Source organism: Dreissena polymorpha, chromosome 11 (assembly GCF_020536995.1).
Source record: "Dreissena polymorpha isolate Duluth1 chromosome 11, UMN_Dpol_1.0, whole genome shotgun sequence".
Lineage (NCBI taxonomy): Eukaryota > Metazoa > Mollusca > Bivalvia > Myida > Dreissenidae > Dreissena > Dreissena polymorpha.
The window spans coordinates 26,209,740-26,229,222 of record NC_068365.1 but is presented as its reverse complement, the minus strand read 5'-3'; the positions used below and the strand labels follow the sequence as shown (position 1 = coordinate 26,229,222).

Below are 19,483 nucleotides of genomic sequence, written 5' to 3'. Positions count from 1 at the left end.
CTGACCAAGTCTCAGCAAGATTTAGGCATAAATGTGGCCTCTTTGGTAGCTAGGTTTCTCTAAGAATCAACTTGGTGATCTAGCTTTCGGATGCCTGAGACCAAGATTAAAACTTGGCCAAGATATTTTTAAGATAAACATTATGACCATTTTTCATCAAGATTGAATAAAAAATGCATCCTCTTGAGTGGAAACAAGCTAAATATTGACAACAAACGACAGACAATAATTGACAGCAGACAAAGGCTAATCACATTAGCTTACCATGACTCATTTGTGCTGTGATGAGCTAAAATGTGAGTGTTCACAAGTGTTCACAATAGCCATATACCGGTAAGAAAAGAGACCTGTGGCCAGGTTTTTCATTGGACTGGAAACATATTTGAAATCTGCTGAGACATGATTTGACTAATGCAGGGTTAAAAGTTGCCAAACTGAAAAATGTGAAACTCCTCTTTTTTTTTGCACAATTACACTCTAGAAGTTATTATAGAAATAAACATATTATTAAAAAAAACACTTGTTTGCAAGTAATAATCAATGTAAATATCTGATGCTATTGAGAACCTTGATAATAACTTTGCGGTCTAGTTTTTCAACAGACCAGAATATGTTTTCCAATCAGCTGAGATCCCATAAGACACAATTTCTGAGCAAGTTTCATGAAGATTTGGCAAAAAAGATTTTACTATAGCCATATAAGGAAAATGTGCCATGTTTTCAACAGGCCGCTGGTACTAGTATGTGATATCAATAAAAAAAATCTTCTGAGCAATTTTTATGTTTCAAATCTTCAGTTTTAAGTTTACCTTGTGACCTAGTTTTTGACCCAGTTTCAAACTCAGCCAAGAGATCATTTGGAAAAATGTTCTGACCAAATTTTATGTGGCCTCAGTGTTAACAAGGTAACAATTAACAAAGTACGATGGATGATAGAAGACGGACAAAAGTTGATCACAAAAACTCACTATGAGCATGTGGTGCTCAGGTGAGCTAAAAATGTGGTAACTAGAGTGTTCACCAACTAAACTATGAAGACACACGCATGATGACGCTTGTTAAAGAGCAAAAGCTAACCGTGACCATTTTGTGCTACTATGACTCCACACCGCAAGACTCCACACAAAGAGCGATCACAAAAGCTAACCTTTAGCATTTTTCGCTAAGATGAGCTTAGAAAGAGATGAAAAAGGCAAAATAACACCATAAATATCCAATTATATACCGAAAAAAAGCAATATGATGTGATTATTGTGCAAGTATTCCCTTCATCCCAGCAATGCTGCAATAAAGCAAAATTCATTCAGTTGGTGTTAACTTCAACCATGTATGCCTGATAATGTTGTTGCATTATGCTGGCATAATGCTGAATACAAAACTCACATAACTACAGACAGGTTTAAAATATAATTTCCCATAAAGGTGGGTTCCCACTGCCGATCCGATCAACTCGATCATCCCGATCACCGAAATTTCCCGACCAAATCCAACCAAGCTCGGTATACACAAATTCTTCTCGACCTCTTGTCGATAACACACGACCCCCACACGACTTATTTACGACGTCCACTCAACCATCTTTCCGCTCGATCATCTCGACCTGTACGCGAGCCCTATACGATCTTAGCTCGACCAAGTGGACCTCAGCTCGAATGCCACAAAATCTTCACACGACCAGATCGTTTTGCATGTGAGTTTTGTTTTAGGGACATGAGCTCGTGTATGGTTGAAAAGCAACCGGGAAGTGATCGTGTACGGTTGAGTAGCCATCGGGTAGCAGTCTAGTAAATAGGTTGAGTGGATCGTGTTGCGATCTAAAATAACTCGGCAAGAGGTCAAGCGGATTGGGTACAGATCGTGTAAAAGATGTTAATCCGATCGCCACACGATCACTATCAACTCGATCTTCTACTCGACTAATAGACAACAACTTCCCGAGCGCTTCTCGATCCATTTCCTACTCGACTGCTCCTCGATATTTTTTGACATGTCAACAAAAATCAGGTAGGAAGTCCGACCGATTCCGACCTACCCGACCGACCCCGACCACTCATGCCGACCAAACCAGACTAGTACCCGACTGCTTGGTCGGGCTTGATCGAGTTGATCTCATCGGCAGTGGGAACACAGCTTAAGGGAAGATAACAGTTTGGCTGATTGTTGAGTGCTATTACTGCCCATCTGTATTCAAACTAATAAGCCAATAGCTACAATATAGCTGGTTGAGCTTAAGAATTTTTTTTAAGGCAAACCTGCTAAATTGTAGCTATTGGCTTATTTTGCAAATGACAGAGTAAGCACCGAAAAAAAGGAAACTAATAGCTTTACAGACGAAATTAGCCCATTATAGTTAGTGTAAGGCCAATAAACGACACAAAGGAGCACAGTTCAATGCTGTGTACCTTGACTTGGCCTCATCAGCAATCCTTGGGAACAGCTTCATCCAGGGTATGTTGGGGTGAACCCAGTACATGCAACCTCTCTGGAACGATTGCTTCCTCTCTGCCAAGCTGTCAGTCTGGGAAAACAGACACACACACGTGCACATAGGCTTGTTGATGGAAGTTATTATATGAGCCCATTTCTTGGAAAACTGGGCTTAATGCATTTGCATAAAGTGTCGTACCGTGCAGTCCGCTCAGTCTCATCTAAACACAGGCAGAAATTATTGTCCCAGATTAGTGGTCTGCACAGGCTAATCTAGGATGACATTTTACGCACATGTATAAACCCAGTTTTCCTAGATCATTATTTGATTGCATTGAAAGCCATTTGCTAGAGATCATTCAAATAGTGGTTATTGAAACCAGGGCATCATTAACGATAGGTGGACACCATGTAAAGAATATAACTGCCACTGCTACTAAACAGGCTGAAGATTATACATAGATTAATAAGATTCAGAAATATTGCTTAAATGCTTAAAATATTATGTAAATAGAAAGGGCATCGTAAAAACCTGGATGCAATGTTTAATGTAAATACTACATTCCTTGTATTGAACATGTTTTGTTGCATAAAAATTATTATTACTTCTTACTGTGATTGCATAAACATCTTTTAAATAATTTCTATGCAAACCCGGCATTGAGAATCTTGAACAAACTGAGTGACTCCATGAGATTCGTCAGCTGTTCGAATCTGGACACACCAGTCCAGGGGTCGGCTTGACACCACTCGAACTTTGGTCTTTAACGACCAGTCCACGGGCAAATATGAGAAGATTTCTGGCTCATCTTGCACATCTATTGTGGCCTTGTTCTGTAACATGAAGTACATGTATTGAAGATAATCTCCAAAATGTGGAATTGCTGTTGTACCTGAACAGAAAGAGAATTGCTAAATGCAACTTTTTTTTCCATAAAAATTGTATGACACTCATGGATTAATGTCTTAGCTCCAACAAATTGTTCAGAAAGAAGGTATGCAGGGGTAAAAAGATATCTAGACAATTTATTGTGATCACAACAAGTCTAATAAATCACAGCATAATACAAATTTGCTGATTTAAGCAATACACCACCTTATACATACATACATACATATATCAGTACACATACTCCTTCCCAACAAATGAAAACTATTGCATAAAATGTGAATACGGTAAAATACTAAAAGTCTCTTCTAAACAAATTTCTAAAACAGATAGTGTCCTTTCTGATAATCCTGTCAAAACTACACAGGCTAATCTGGGATGATACTTTACGCACATGCATTACGCCCGCTTTGCCCACAGACCACCTCAAGATAATGATAGTTTCTGCATGTCTATGCATTAATTCATGTAATCTACCCATAAAGATAAACACTTTGATATTACAAGTAAGCCAAACATACTAGGTTTATGTCAAAGCCACTGCTATAAATTGAGTCGCGTTCTGAGAAAACTGGGCATAATGCATGTGCCTAAAGTGTCGTCCCAGATTAGCCTGTGCAGTTCCCACAGGCTAATCAGGGACAAAACTTTCCACCTAAATTGGATTTTTGCTAAGAAGATACTTCATTTACACGAAAAATGTCATAAAAGCGGAAAGTGTCGTCTCTGATTAGCCTGTGCGGACTGCACAGTTATATTAACTTTTAAAACATACTACATAATGCAAATTACTCAGACCAAACACAAGCACATAGCACATGTTGGTGTGCTTCTATGTTGCTGGCCTTAGGCATTAAATGCACAAGTACCTTTGTGGTTAACCCTTTCTCACTCGGAAGCAAAGTGAAAATAGCTATGTGCAAACAGCATAAAACCAGAACAGCGTGCGAGTAACTCGCAGTCTGTTCAGTTTTATGCCGTTTGCTGCTTATCAGTATATAAGGGTTTGGAAATGAAGCCGTTAAAACTTGAATCTTGTAAGGAAGGTCTTTAATTACTTTTAACTTTCTTAGGGACTTCAAATGCTTCAAAATCTTTGTCCATTAATGGCTGTGTTAACTTACAACTGTGTTTTTTTGTAATAAATAAATGCATAAAAGACTGCTTTATCCAAACAACTTAAAGGCATGGTTATAGATTTCTGTGTAATAGCTAAATTACCTGTTTAACAGCTTCTTTTGCTACAGGATCTTCTGGTATTGTATCCAGACTCGGCGCTGGTGTGACCTTGTCTGGGCCTTTTTCATCAATATGGCTTGTAGTGGGCTCATCCTAATAAAATAATGCAAACATGAAAATAATTCATGATGGTGTTTTAAAAGACAGCAGTCACAATATAATTTATACTTTATCGAATGTCCAAGTTGAAAACGGGTCAAAAGTTTTGTAATTTTTCAAGGAGGAATCTGGATGATATAGTAACACATCTAAACTTCATCTAATATGGAACAATGCCCGCAAGTTTGACTATTTGGATAATCATTATGGTACAAAGCGGCCGAGTTCAAAAAATGCATAACTTTTGTTAATGTTTATGTATCAATTGTACATGCACAACTTCACATAACATAGAAACAAAGCCTGCAAGTTAGAATATTATACTTAAATTTTAGGAGAAAGCCTTTTGACGAGTCTGTGTCTATGAACAGACAGATAGACTTCAATGGTGATGCCAGTATATCTCATTAAAATAGCATAATGATTTTTTATTAATATTTCTTAACGAATTATTATTTTAAAAATAATGTATCATTTATAGCTTGAAATGGACTAAATAATTTTATCCAAAATAGTTCAAAAGAAATTCTTCCTTTTTAAGATTTTTGGCCAATGCATACTTGTTTTTGCCTCAAACACTTTTTTTTAAATTTAAATTTCTTATTAAAATATCTTTGAAAGGAAATGTCAACTCTATAGCTTGAGAGAATCTTCAAGATTTCAACTGATATAGCTCTATGTTCCGTATATTGCCTGGACGATTTAATTTCCTTAAAAAATCTAAATAAACTTTAAACTACATAAAACATAGCCATTTTATATTCAATAATTACACTTATTCAATAAATTTACATTTTGTAACATAATGGTCTTGAAAAAGCATCCATGGTAGAGACACACAAAGTCATTCTCTCAATTGGAAGTCAATTACACATTAGTGGATATAAAGCGTTTATTGGTATGACAATCAAGATCAGATAACGTCTGTCACCTTCACATAACATGTAAAGGGAAAAACAAAATCTTATATACATGTATCCTGAATTGTGTCACTTAAAACGAATGCAGATGAAACAGATCCATTACCTAATAACTGATAAAAATAATTTAAGAAAAGGACACAAGATGTTATCTGATGGGGACATCTTAAAGACATCAGTGGTGGTGCCTTAGGGATGACAGCTCTTCCCCGTCCTGTTAAAACTATTCCTTAAAAAGATAATGCAGGAAACTCTCTATGACCACCACACCTCTATCTCCAGCAGTTTAAAACCAATCTCCAACTTGAGATTCGCTGCTGACATTGACCACATGTGTGGCACCAGACGTGAACTTCAAGATCTCACCAACAGACTCTATGAGAAAGCAGGAACATACAGGATTGAGGTTAGCACAAAGCAGTCGAAGATCATGATAAACAGCACAACCAATATCAGTGTAGACATAACCATGAATGGCAAGAAGTGATCTGTTTCAAGTACATGGGAGTAAACATGTCCAAGGATCATGCAGTGTTCTCCGAAAGCACCTGCAGCTGGCGATTTCACCGGTTACATTCAATCAAGATGCTGGCTACTATCCCAAAAATATCAATTGAAAAGGTGCAAATACACCTTTTTTATTGTTAAGTCGCTGGCTACTTTGAAAATATAACTGGCTTCTAAAATCTCTCTGGAGAACAATCGTATGTTTCTAGTACTGCTGAGGTCTGTATTAGAATGCCATGTTGACCGCAGTGATGGCCAGATTTAGCAGGTTGTGGACAAGCTGCTCCCTCAGCTTCCCCACCAAGTAAGGCTCTACAAGTCCTTTACAGTATCCATACTACTGTCAAACTGCAAGACTTTGATGCTTCACATGGTCACAGAACACAGGATACCAGCCTTAAATCACAAGTGTCTCAGAAGACTGTTCTGCATCTCCTACATAGAGCACAAGACCAACAAGAACCTCTGAAAAATGACTGGAACACTTCTTGGTCCACAAAAAACCCAGGTCCCTGCTGGAGACTGTCCAACAATGAAAGCTTGCTTACTTTTGACAAGTCAACAGACATGACTCTCTGTGCAGGGCTGTGCTTCATGGCGCGCTTGAGGATAATTGCTGTCAAGGAAATCAGAAGAAAAGCTGGATTGACAATGTGTAAGAGTGTACATCACTCCCCATGGATGATTTACACTCAGCAGCCCACAACAGAGTGAACAGACCTGACTGGTGGAGGATTTGTGTATTGTCATCCCATATCCCCCCCCCCCCCCCCCCCACACACACACACCAGACCAGTCTGATGATGTGATGTGATGATAAACTGTTTCTTGCAATCTTATGTTAATTGTATTATTTTACCAGTCCGATGAAAAACATGATTACCATAATTGATAACATGATGACATAGTTCATTGAGTAACTGAAATATTGGGTGCTTGGAGAAATTACTTGAATTTGTAATACCAGTAATTTGTGATTATTGACAGATCTTTGGAAGAACTTAAATATCTTAAAAGAAAACATCTATGATTATGACATAGTTTTTGCGCATTTGAATTTGCTTGAGTAATATTATCTGCAATTTTGGTATTTTGTACATTCTATGAACCTAGTGAGATAAGGTCATAGCAAAAATATGGGAAAATGTACCATAATTATTATGTTTCTACCTCAGGATTATTGGCAGAATCCAACATGGTAAAAAGTTGACAACTGAGTGGGTCTGAGACTCCTTCCACATTTTCTGTACACACACGTTTCGTTGCAAATGGATGAGGACTATCTTTATAAAATGGATTCTTTCTTTTTACTGACTTGGATGGGGATTTATAAATAATGCTGGTTCTTTGATCCGAGTCCACTTTAATGCGTTTCTGTGACACAGACTTTCTGCGTCTGTTTTTCATAATATCTGAAGGCCTTTTCCATGATGTCTCATCGACTGACATGTTTCTTCCGTCTAAACTTTTTATAATTTTCTATAAATTCAACAGGTTTACTGGTTATTTACTGAGTTAAACTGCGAAATTGCGACAAAAAAAAACTGATGTTTCCTGAGGCTTAATTTTCGTTGAAAATTAAGCGTCTCGCGACTTGGGAAAATGATTCAACCGGTGTTATAGTAAACATACGTGATCATGGACGTAATTTTTAGCATTTCTAGTGACTATGGCTATGTCATCATTGTTATTTGTTCCACATGGGTACTTCTTAACTGGCTTGAGGGTAGAGTCTTTCAAGCACATCGTAAATATGAAGTGCCGGTGAGTTGATCTTACAATATAATATTACCTGTGTAAATAGTCCTACCCTGTTCTAGTTTTTTACCTGATAAACTATGTGTAAACTTTTGTTCTAATGAAGAGCGTTTGTCTACATAGAAACAGACTCATTCAATAATAATATTAAACAGCTAGCATTTATAGCAGTCAAATTGTTCGCGATGGCAGACATTAAGTTAACGCTCCCAGCAGAATATGGGTGGATTGTGTTGGTTATTGTTGCCTCATTTGTCATGATTATGTGGCTTGGCTCCAGGGTGGGTGTAGCAAGGAAGAAATATGAAGTCAAGGTATGTCATAATTCTGTCTTTAAATGTTATAGTGCAACAGGAGAATTTGTTTGCACGTAGCCAACTCTTTTGAATCTGTGTCTGTAAATACAAGATTGAAGATGTACTTTCAGAATTTTGATGTATTATGCTTAAAGACTGTCTTATATACATGTTACTAAAATTCAGCACGGTTTACTTCATAATGGCCTCTGAACTCAACATCTTCTGAACAAGTTTTCATGAAAATCTTTCAAAGATATCTTTTCTCAATTTATAACTAGGTTTGGTGGGGTCAAAAACTAGGCCACTATACAGTCGATTGGTGTATAACGGATAGCTAAGGACTTCGAGTCTCATTTCAACGTAAACACCATGCATTCAGTAATTAAACCATTAAACCTAGATAGACTCATGTCTTGCCTATTGAAACATGCCAGCGGTTTTAAATTTCCGAAAAAATATTATTTGTTTAAAGCGCGAATTTCATGGTACACTGATTCAGCCATTACCGGATCGCTTAGGTCTTTATTGGATTACATGTGTATCGTGTTATTTCTTGAAATTTGACACAGCATTTGTAAAAAATAATTGCAATATATGTACATTTCCAGAAAGGAAATTCATTTCTGCGTTTAATAAGACCAAGTTCATGGAAATCGCGATGTAACCTATATTCAGGTTATTTTGAGTTGAATACCTTGTTATATATATAGATTTGATAGTGAAAAATATGTTTTCAGAGAAATCGATTTTTCGTTATAATTTGATTATTTTTCATTTAAATGATGTTTTCACTAATTAATATCATAGCCACACGCTAACCACATGTGTATTGGAAAACTTCAATTGAGTTTATATTTATTTTGAGACAATCCCCACATTCCTGAATATGGGTCACCACATGTCGGTTATTCACTAAATCCCGAGTTGCAGCTTTCATGCTTATTTTATATGGTACGCATTAATTTGGTTTCTGAGCATTCTAACTTTTGTAAAGGACACATAATACTAAAATATTACATCAATGAACATTATGTTTACCAAACAAAATCTGCACTTTTCCTGTTATCACAAAAACGGTGCGTACATAACGTGACCTTGTTTTGCTTTCGAAAAAAGAAACAGTTGTAAACATTGACACACGTCAACAAAAACATGAATCGACTTAACAATGATAGGCTTTTTGTATTCAATTCATAGAAAACTATAAATCTTAACATAAATAAAAGTATTTTGCAAGAAACGTTTAACCTATCTGTTACTCACTAAAATCCGCTATACACCAATCGACTGTGTGTGTATTTATATATATATATATGGAGAAAGATATGCGTGAACAACCAGATACACAGACATACAAACAGGCATACATATTCCTATACTGTGAAATCCCCATCCCCCCAAAAAAGATGGTTCATCCACAGAAATATATACCCCACACTTTTACCGCAACACATCTTCCAATGTTAGAACAGTTTTTACATACACAGAAGGGACAGTTACATGAACATTTATTTACAAACATGAAACCATAGTTGTATTTGGGCAGGATCTGATCAGGATTCATAACTACCCTAACACTATGTTAGAGACACAGCGGAAATACGTTGGATCAAGGAGATACAGTGAAATTATGAGTATTTTTGTGTTTCAAGGGAGATAATTATATTTCACAAAACCGTTATTTCCGTTTTCCGGGATCTATTAATAGATACTCATTCACAGTCGATTTTTTTTATATATATGGAGAAAGATATGCATGAACAACCAGATACACAGACATACAAACAGACAGACATATTACTATTGGAGACTTTGGCGTGTGCGCAAAAATGGACTTCCACAGTGTTCACAGGCATTTTTATATACACATATATATAGGTTAAATTTTTAAAAAATGCCTGTGAACACTGTGGAAGTCCATTTTTGTTCATGCAATCATCATAAAACTTGGTGAAAACATTAAATTTTGTTTTTATAATATCTCAGCTGAGTGCAAAAAGGTTTCTGTTCTGTTTAAAACAAGGCTGCCAGGCACCAGGGGTTCCTTATATGGCTTTAGTAAAATCATGTGATCACTTTAGAAGTCATATTTGTGTACAATTTTTATGAAATTTTATATATATTATATATATGTTGAATTAAAAAATGTTTTCAGTCAGGGCTCCCTCTGGCTCAAAATTTTCTGTAGCCAAATTTACCTTTATATGTCTTAATTCCTATTAAAAGTGACATGTTTTGCCCAATAACCATTCAGGTTACGCAGAATATTTGTTATTACAACATCTCAGTTTTGTTCAATTAAAGTTTCTTGGTAAAAAACAAGGACAGGTGCCGAACGCTTTGGCCTTCTTGTTTGTGATCTGTAATTTTTTTAAGTTAAATTATCTCAGAAGAATATTTAATTCAACCACTTGTGTCTTTATTTCTTAATCAAGTCCTATTGTTGTCTAGAATGGTTTATCAGTATTATAATCATATTATACATTGACATGCAATTCATTTACATTTACTTTGTAACAGTTAAGTATTTAAACACATTTATTAAATTTCAATTATTTATTATTCATTGATATTTTGATTATTTATTATTTCAGTACCCCAAGATGTACATAGAGCCATATAACCATGTCTTCAACTGCATACAGAGGGCCCATCTAAACACGTATGTAAAAAAAAAAAAAAAAATATTGAAAAAATAATGGTGTTTCTGTATAAGACTTCATTAAATCACATGTTTTTGCAATTTGTCTTTTTATTCAGTCTACTTGTCCTTCTCGTTGTATAAATTTTGAGAGCTTCTATTGAAGAAATACTAAGGACCCTTTAAAACAATAATTGATTTATTTGTGTAACAGCCATTAAAAAACATGTCATTTTTTAAAGTGTTTGTGTTTTTATTGTAATTACATGTGTAATTATTTTTTCTATAAATAAAAACAAAACAAAAGACAGATAACGACTTATTACTTAAATTATGAAAATGTTATAACATGATGTTATTTACCAGCATATCTCTGACTTAAATTATGCATATATTTAGTAATGAACCTCCCATAAACAAAGTGCTTGTCTATTTTCAGACTGGAAGGGTACCCTACATTCCTGGTGTTCATAGTGTTTGGTGGTCTTATTTATCCTGTATGTTATGTTCCATTCTAGAAAGATACCCACATAGTTTTCCGTAGACAAAACACACAATTTGCAAGTTTTGAATCTCCAAAAGAATAACACCAATACATACATATTTTTTAACTATTAAATTTAGTTTTCATTGGAAATATCGAAAATTGATTTGAGTATGAACTGTAAGATTTAGAGAAGGAGTCATTTAGCATGGAACTTCTATGTCCAGATTGAAACTTTGTCATTTATTTATCAATTTTAAAACTTTCCTCAAATCAACAAAGGGCAGTGTCCAGGTCTGTTATTAATAAAATATTGAAATACACTTTAAAATTACTTTAATTTTGGTATAACCTTTTCACACTCAGAAGCAAAGTCAAAATGGCTATGTGCAAACAGCATAAAACCGCTGATTCCAGACAAATGCATAATATCAAATGTCTTAAATAAAAAAACTAAACTAAAGCTCTGACACAATTTATGTACTCAAATTGTGGCTTTGTTGTAATGTGGTGTTTAGTTCTTGAAACAGCATAATTTTTTCAGCGTCTGAACGCCATAGCTGGAGTAATTTGGGTGGCAGCTAGAGTTGCATACGCCATGGGATACTACACTGGGGGTAGGTTCCAAGAGCAGAAGAAAGTGTTTACATGCTTGCATATGGTGCAGTATTTATGTTTTTGAGCACAGTTGTGGCCAAAGAGATAACATGTTTTGGTGTTTTAAAGTTTTATAGTAAAAAGCCTGATTAAATCTAACACGGTTAATGCTAGTTTTTAATATTATCTTATATTATTCTTGATGGTCTTTTTGAGTACTCTTTAGAACTCTTATATTTTTCTTAGTTATTAAATACTAATACTCATTAACTAATTGATATCTCACATAAGCATAACACTTGACTGTCAATTTTTATGTCCCCCACCCACTATAGTGGGGGACATATTGCTTTTACCCTGTCTGTTGGTCTGTACTTTGGTCTGTTTGCTCCAACTTTAACATTTGCAATAACTTTTACAATATTCAAGATAGCAACTTGATATTTGGCATGCATGTGTATCTCATGGAGCTGCACATTTTGAGTGGTGAAAGGTCAAGGTCATCCTTCAAGGTCAGAAGTCAAATATATGTGGCCAAAATCGCTCATTTTATGAAAACTTTTGCAATATTGAAGATAGCAACTTGAAATTTGGCATGCATTTATACTCATGGAGCCGCACATTTTGAGTGGTGAAAGGTCATGGTCATCCTTCAAGGTCAGAGGTCAAATATATGTGGCCAAAATGGCTCATTTTATGAAACTTTGGCAATATTGAAGATACCAACTTGATATTTGGCATGCATGTGTATCGCATGGAGCCGCACATTTTGAGTGGTGAAAGGTCAAGGTCATCCTTCAAGGTCAGAGGTCAAGTATATGTGGCCAAAATCGCTCATTTTATGAATACTTTGGCAATATTGAAGATACCAACTTGATATTTGGCATGCACTTGTATCTCATGAAGCCGCACATTTTGAGTGGTCATCCTTCAAGGTCAAAGGTAAAAAAAAAATAAAAAATCAAAGCGGCGCAGAAGGGGACATAGTGTTTCTGACAAACACATTTTTCAATATTGAAGATAGCAACTTGATATTTGGCATGCATGTGTATCTCATGAAGCTGCACATTTTGAGTGGTGGAAATTCAAGGTCAAGGTCATCTTTCAAGGTAAAAAAAAAAAGGGTTTCAAAGCAGCGTTCTCATATAGCTGCACATTTTGAGTGGTGGAAGTTCAAGGTCAACGTCATCCTTCAAGGTCAAGGTCATCCTCAAAGGTATAACAAAAATCAAAGCGGCGTTCTAATGAAGCTGCACATTTTGAGTGGTGGAAGGTCAAGGTCATCCTTCAAGGTCAAGGTCATCCTTCAAGGTCAAAGGTCAAAAAATAAAATAAAGCGGCTTTCTCATGAAGCTGCACATTTTGAGTGGTGGAAGTTAAAGGTCAAGGTCATCCTTCAAGGTCAAGGTCATCCTTTAAGGTCAAAGGTCAAAAAAATATATAAAAAATTCAAAGCGGCGTTCTCATGAAGCTGCACATTTTGATTGGTGGAAGTTCAAGGTCAAGGTCATCCTTCAAGGTCAAAGTTCTAAGAACACTTTTTTTCAAAGCCGCGTTCTCATAAAGCTGCACATTTTGAGAGGTGGAAGGTCAAGGTCATCCTTCAAAGTCAAAAGGTAAAAAAAATAATATTTCAAAGCGGTGCAGAAGGGGACATAGTGTATCCGACAAACACATTTCTTGTTTCAAATGTCTCATCTTGTCACTGGCTTGTCTAGACTGTATATTTGTATAGGTTAGCCAGAGTAGTAAAACCTCTTCATTTTGGTCATTATACAAACTGATATTTCATACTAACCTTATTCTGGCTATTTCATAATATTCGTGTAGTACCGGTATATAAAAATATTGTAATCAATTTTAAATAAGAGTTGTCTCCCTTATACTACAGTAGACTCTGCCAATACCGGACTCTCTGAATACCGGAACTCTCCCGATTCCGGACGGTCGGGCCAGTCCCGTATTTTCTCCTTCTATTTCTTTGTTAAAAAATGTTGAATAAACCGAACTCTCTGAAAACCGGAAACCGGACGGGTATCTCCGTAAATTTGGTCATTTTCAACGTTAAATACATTGAGTATACCGGATGGTCTAAATTCTCAAGATGCCCGAGGCGTGAAATAACAATACCTAGTCAGCACAGCGGGTGCGGTGTCACACATTTTGCTCGCGCAATTATCGATAATTGGATTAAACATACCATAAAGGTGTCAAATCGTTACCGCGCTATGGGAGTCCGATTAAGTAATGTAAAACAAACTGTGAATGTCTATAATAGACTCGCGGTATCACCAAAAAGTGATTGACTCGATCGTTTTATTTATTATTTATTATCGCCTATGATAAACAATTTAATTAAAAAATTAATGCATGCTGTTGCGACGATCACTTTCTTGTGATCATCTCGGTTATTAGCTCATCTATTTTTTGAAAAAAAATTATGAGCTATTGTCATCACCTTGGCGTCGGCGTCGGCGTCGGCGTCGGCGTTGGCGTCGGCGTCCGGTTAAGTTTTGCGTTTAGGTCCACTTTTCTCAGAAAGTATCAATGCTATTGCATTCAAACTTGGTACACTTACTTACTATCATGAGGGGACTGGGCAGGCAAAGTTAGATAACTCTGGCGTGCATTTTGACACAATTATGTGCCCTTTTTATACTTAAAAAATTGAAAATTTTGGTTAAGTTTTGCGTTTAGTTCCACTTTTCTCAGTGAGTATCAATGCTATTGCATTCAAACTTGGTACACTTACTTACTATCATGAGGGGACTGGGCAGGCAAAGTTAGATAACTCTGGCATGCATTTTGACAGAATTATGTGCCCTTTTTATACTTAGAAAATTGACAATTTTGGTTAAGTTTTGTGTTTAGGTCCATTTTATTCCTTAAGCATCAAAGCTATTGCTTTCATACTTGCAACACTTACTAACTATCATAAGGGGACTGTGCAGGCAAAGTAATGTAACTCTGACTGGCATTTTGACAGAATTATGTGCCCTTTTTATACTTAGAAAATTGAAAATTTGATTAAGTTTTGTGTTTAGGTCCACTTTATTCCTACAGTATCAAAGCTATTGCTTTCATACTTGCAAGATTTATGAACTATCATAAGGGGACGGTGCAGGCAAAGTTATGTAGCTCTGACTGGCATTTGGACGGAATTATGGGCCCTTTATACTTAGAAAATTTAAAATTTGGTTAAGATTTATGTTTTGGTCCACTTTACCCCTAAAGTATCATAGATATTGCTTTCATACTTGGAACACTCACAAACTATCATAAGGGTACAGTAAAAGGACAAGTTGCATAACTCTGGTTGTCATTGTTATGGAATTATGGCCCTTTTTTGACTTAGTAACTTTTAATATATGGTTAAATTTTGTGTTTCGATCCACTCGAAGTATCAAGGCTATTGCTTTCAAACTTCAAATACTTACATGCTATCATGAGGTTACTGTACCTGGCAACTTGAATTTTACTTTGACCTTTGAATGACCTTGACTTTCAAGGTCAAATTATTAAATTTTGCTAAAATTGCCATAACTTCTTTATTTATGATTAGATTTGATTGATACTTTGATGAAACTACTCTTACCTGACATACCACAATAGACTTCACCCAAACCATCCCCCGTGCCCTCCCCCCCTCCCCCTCCCCCCCCCTATTTTTTTTTTTTTTTTTTTTTTTAAGATCATCTCACAAATGACCACCACACCCTCACACTATACCCCCCCACCCCCCCCCCCCCCCCCCAATTTTTTTTTTGATTTTTTTTTTTTTTTTTTTTTTTTTTTTTTTAAGATCATCTCACAAATTATCACCACACCCTCACACTATACCCCCCCCCCCATTTTTTTTTTAAAACGGTTATGTTTGAAATACCGTCCAACTATCGCACCCAAACCCCCCCCCCCCCCCCATTTTTTTTTTTTTCGCTTTTTTGGAAGATAATGTAATAAATGTCCACAACCCCACACTATACACCCTTCTTCACTCCACTCCTCCCTCCTTTGTGATTGAAAATGAGAGTCCCTTCACCTTTAAAAAGAAAATAGATGAGCGGTCTGCACCCGCAAGGCGGTGCTCTTGTTTTAAAAGATCTTATAGCCATGTTTTTAATATAAAGGAGAAATGTGCTATCAAGCAAAGAGTGATCTTGGACTTTTTAGTGAAATCGTAAACTTCAAGAATTAGTAGGTTTTGAGATTATGAATATCTTGAAAAAAATCTTAAAAAATAATTATGACGCTGTTGTATGCTTGTGTGTATATTCAATATAATAAATCGTGTATCTACAACAATCTTATTTGTGTCGTCACTCGCCTATATGACAAATGCCACGTACGTACATGTATAAAGCACCACGCTACTTTGGGATTAATCAAAACAAGTCGGTATGGAATATATTTTTTTTTTAATCGATTAAAAACACATTTTTTAAGAATGCAATTAACATCATCAGTACCTGCGTACAGTTATCACATGCTACATGTAAATGTGTATGGTTTGTTTTATTTTTATGTGATTCTGTACACAATGCATGCCATGTATATTTCGGCAATATGCAAACTCTTGGTAAACCGGAACTCTCTGAAAACCGGACGATCAGGCCGGTCCCGAGACCGTCCAGTTTACAGAGAGTCTACTGTAGTATATAAAACTTCAATATGGATGATGTATATGTAAATCTTTATTATCCATACAAGTACAATATTACTTTTAGCAAGAAGAATAGTCTACTTTTATATGACGCTTTGAAAATGCCCTATATAATGCCATATATAATATAATTCTAGAATCTGATCTTAATCTGATTTTCAGGGTTAGTTTTTTCAGGCTAAAACCTTAACTGTATTTCTTCAATAGATATGAAAACCAAGAACTAAGTGAGGGTTTAAAAGCAAATCATACCTACCTATTGCTTCCCATTTCTTATTTAATCAATCTTGTTATCCCTTTTCTAGTATGAGCTCTCCTTTGCTTCCCATTTCCAATCAAAACTATATATTTCCTTCTATTTCCAATAAAAACATATCTTTTTTTCAATTTCAAAAAAATATCTATTGCTACCCATTGCAATCAAAACTAGCTATTCTACCCATTTCTAATAAAACATTTAATTACTTGCCATTTCTAATCAAACTATTAATTATCATTATTATCACATTGTATTGCTTCCCATCATTTCAAATCAAAACTATCTATTGCTTCCCATTACCAGTAAAAACTATCTTGCTTCCCAAATACCAATAAAAACTATCTATTGCTTCCTATTACCAATCAAAACTATATTGCTTCCCATAACCAATCAAAACTATCTATTGCTTCCCATTACCATTAAAAACTATTGCTTCCCATTTCTGATGTCAACATTTTTCTCCCATTTTTACAGACCCAGAGAAGCGCATGTGGGGAGCCTTTGGCTACATTGGCCTTCTCATCATGCTCGTCAGCAACATCATCCTGGGCTTGAAGCTGCTTGGAGTGGTTGCCATGTGAACAACTGGCTGTAGTGTCATGTGTCTGATTGTGCTACAAGGGACAAGTGCACTGATTTCACACTGGGTGGTTCAGTGTTTGATTGAATGAATAGTAATGTAATCTAGACCTGTATACTCAGTGCTCAAGATAAAATGCATGTACTCATAAATACTATAGACTCTTAAGATCACAGTATCACATGCAAAGGAATGTTTTTCCATCATATTGATTTGTTTCTTTTTCTAGAGAACTTTTTTGTTTACATATATTAAAGATATAAATTGCAATATTTATCATTCAAGTACAAAGTAGCTGTTTTAATGCAATATCAAAACGTCTAGATTTTTTGCTTTTGTGACCGGTCTTTGTCCTTCGTCTGTCTGTCTGTCCGTCCGTCCACATCATGAAACTTGGTCAGAAGCTTTGTCCCAATGAAATCTCGGTCGAGTTCTGGTCAGTTGAATAACATGGCTGCCAGGGGGGGGGGGGGGGGGGGGGGGCAGTTTTCCTAATTTGGCTATAGAGAAATCTTGTGAACACTCTAGAAGTCACAATTTTTGCCCAATCATCATGAAAGTTGGTCAAAAGATTGGTTTTATTGATATCTTGAACGAAATGGTCCAGATCGGTGAAAAAACATGGCTGCCAGTGGGCGGGGCATTTTTCTCTATATGTATATAGTGAAAACATGTGAACACTCTAGAAGTCACATTTTTGGTCCAATTTTCATGAAATTTGGTCAGAACATTTATTTCCTTGATATGAGAGTTGAGTTCGAAAATGGTTCCGGTAAGTTGAATAACATGGCTGCCAGGGGAGGACAGTTTTCCTTATTTGGCTATAGAGAAACCTTGTAAACACTCTAGAAGTCACAATTTTTGCCCAATCATCATGAAAGTTGGTCAAAACATTGGTTTTATTGATATCTTTATTCTTTGACGAGTTCGAAAATGGTCAAGATCGGTGAAAAAACATGGCCGCCAGTGGGCGGGGCATTTTTCTCTATATGTTATATAGTGAAAACATGTGAACGCTCTAGAAGTCACATTTTTGGCCCAATTTTCATGAAATTTGGTCAGAACATTTGTTTCCTTGATATGAGAGTTGAGTTTGAAAATGGTTCCGGTGAGTTGAATAACATGGCTGCCAGGGGTGGGGGTGGGGCAGTTTTCTTATATTTTTATAGTAAAAAAAGCTTGTGAACACTCTAGAAGTCACATTTTTTGCCCAATCATCATGAAACTTGATGAAAAGATTGGTTTTATATATATCACATAATAAATGCCATAATTATTTTTAGATTGTCCAAATTTTCATTATATTATACAAAATCCTTGTAAACACTCTAGAGGTCACAATTTTGTTTCAGATTTTATGAATCTTGGTCATAATATTAATTTTTGAAAGCAAAGTTTGATGTTTGGTAAGGGGGGTCTACTCAAAATATAGGTCTGTCACAAGGTCAAATCTTACAAAATGAAAATCACTCCATATGCCAGAGTTTTGGTTCAATAATGATGAAACTTGACCAGGATGTTTGTCTGGACAATATCTAGGTCAAGTTTGACGTTTGGTAAAGATTGAATGAACCGACTCCTCTCAGGTGAGCGAACTAGGGCCATCTTGGCCCTCTTATTTCAACATTTGATATTGTCCATTATAAATGTGGTCATATTAAGATCATTCTCATTTAAATTAAAGGTATATTAAAACTATAATAAGGTGTGGGCAATCTAGTTGGATCGCTCTAAAGGAAGGAAGTTGTGTATCACATATTTTTTTTGGTGCGGTGACCAGACAACTCGTCCCACTGCCAACTCGCCCCAGGCCAACTCGCCCCAAAAATAAGACTAGTCACCCCAAATTTGTTGGACAACTCGCCTCAACCTTAAGACAACTTGCCCCAATTTATTTTTGTACAGTTTGCGAGGCATGTATGTATTTTAATAAATTTGTATTTCATCAGTATTTTGAATACATTTGAATATAATTAATACAGGTTGCCTGAAATGTTGTGTGGGTTATTTTTTACTATTATTATATACAATTATTTTGTAAATGAAATATTTGTTAAGTTAGCTATGCTAGTTCTTTGTTTATTTATATTTAATGAAATTATCAATACATGAATTCGAACATTA

General features: G+C 35.8%; 2 protein-coding genes across 3 annotated transcripts in view; one reads left to right on the top strand and one right to left on the bottom strand.

Moving 5' to 3' along the window:
* Positions 1-7,678, bottom strand: part of LOC127850706 (protein downstream neighbor of Son-like) — a 17,964-nt gene extending 10,286 nt beyond the window's left edge. Inside the window, exons 1-4 of the mRNA XM_052383973.1 lie at positions 7,252-7,678; positions 4,538-4,648; positions 3,082-3,261; positions 2,403-2,518 (exon numbers count right to left, since the gene is read on the bottom strand). Coding sequence (XP_052239933.1) covers positions 2,403-2,518; positions 3,082-3,261; positions 4,538-4,648; positions 7,252-7,530 — 686 coding nt within the window. The 5' untranslated portion in view covers positions 7,531-7,678. The remainder of the gene's footprint in view (positions 1-2,402; positions 2,519-3,081; positions 3,262-4,537; positions 4,649-7,251) is intronic.
* Positions 7,564-19,483, top strand: LOC127850715 (microsomal glutathione S-transferase 3-like). Of its 2 annotated transcripts, none has more exons than XM_052383993.1 (5): positions 7,564-7,845; positions 10,733-10,800; positions 11,219-11,276; positions 11,808-11,880; positions 17,254-19,483. In XM_052383993.1, exons 1-5 carry the CDS (start codon positions 7,720-7,722, stop codon positions 17,358-17,360), a joined length of 432 nt encoding a protein of 143 aa, XP_052239953.1. In that variant the 5' UTR covers positions 7,564-7,719; the 3' UTR covers positions 17,361-19,483. The 2 variants fall into 2 exon arrangements, with proteins under 2 accessions (XP_052239953.1, XP_052239952.1); XM_052383992.1 differs by lacking the exon at positions 7,564-7,845 and adding an exon at positions 7,877-8,153.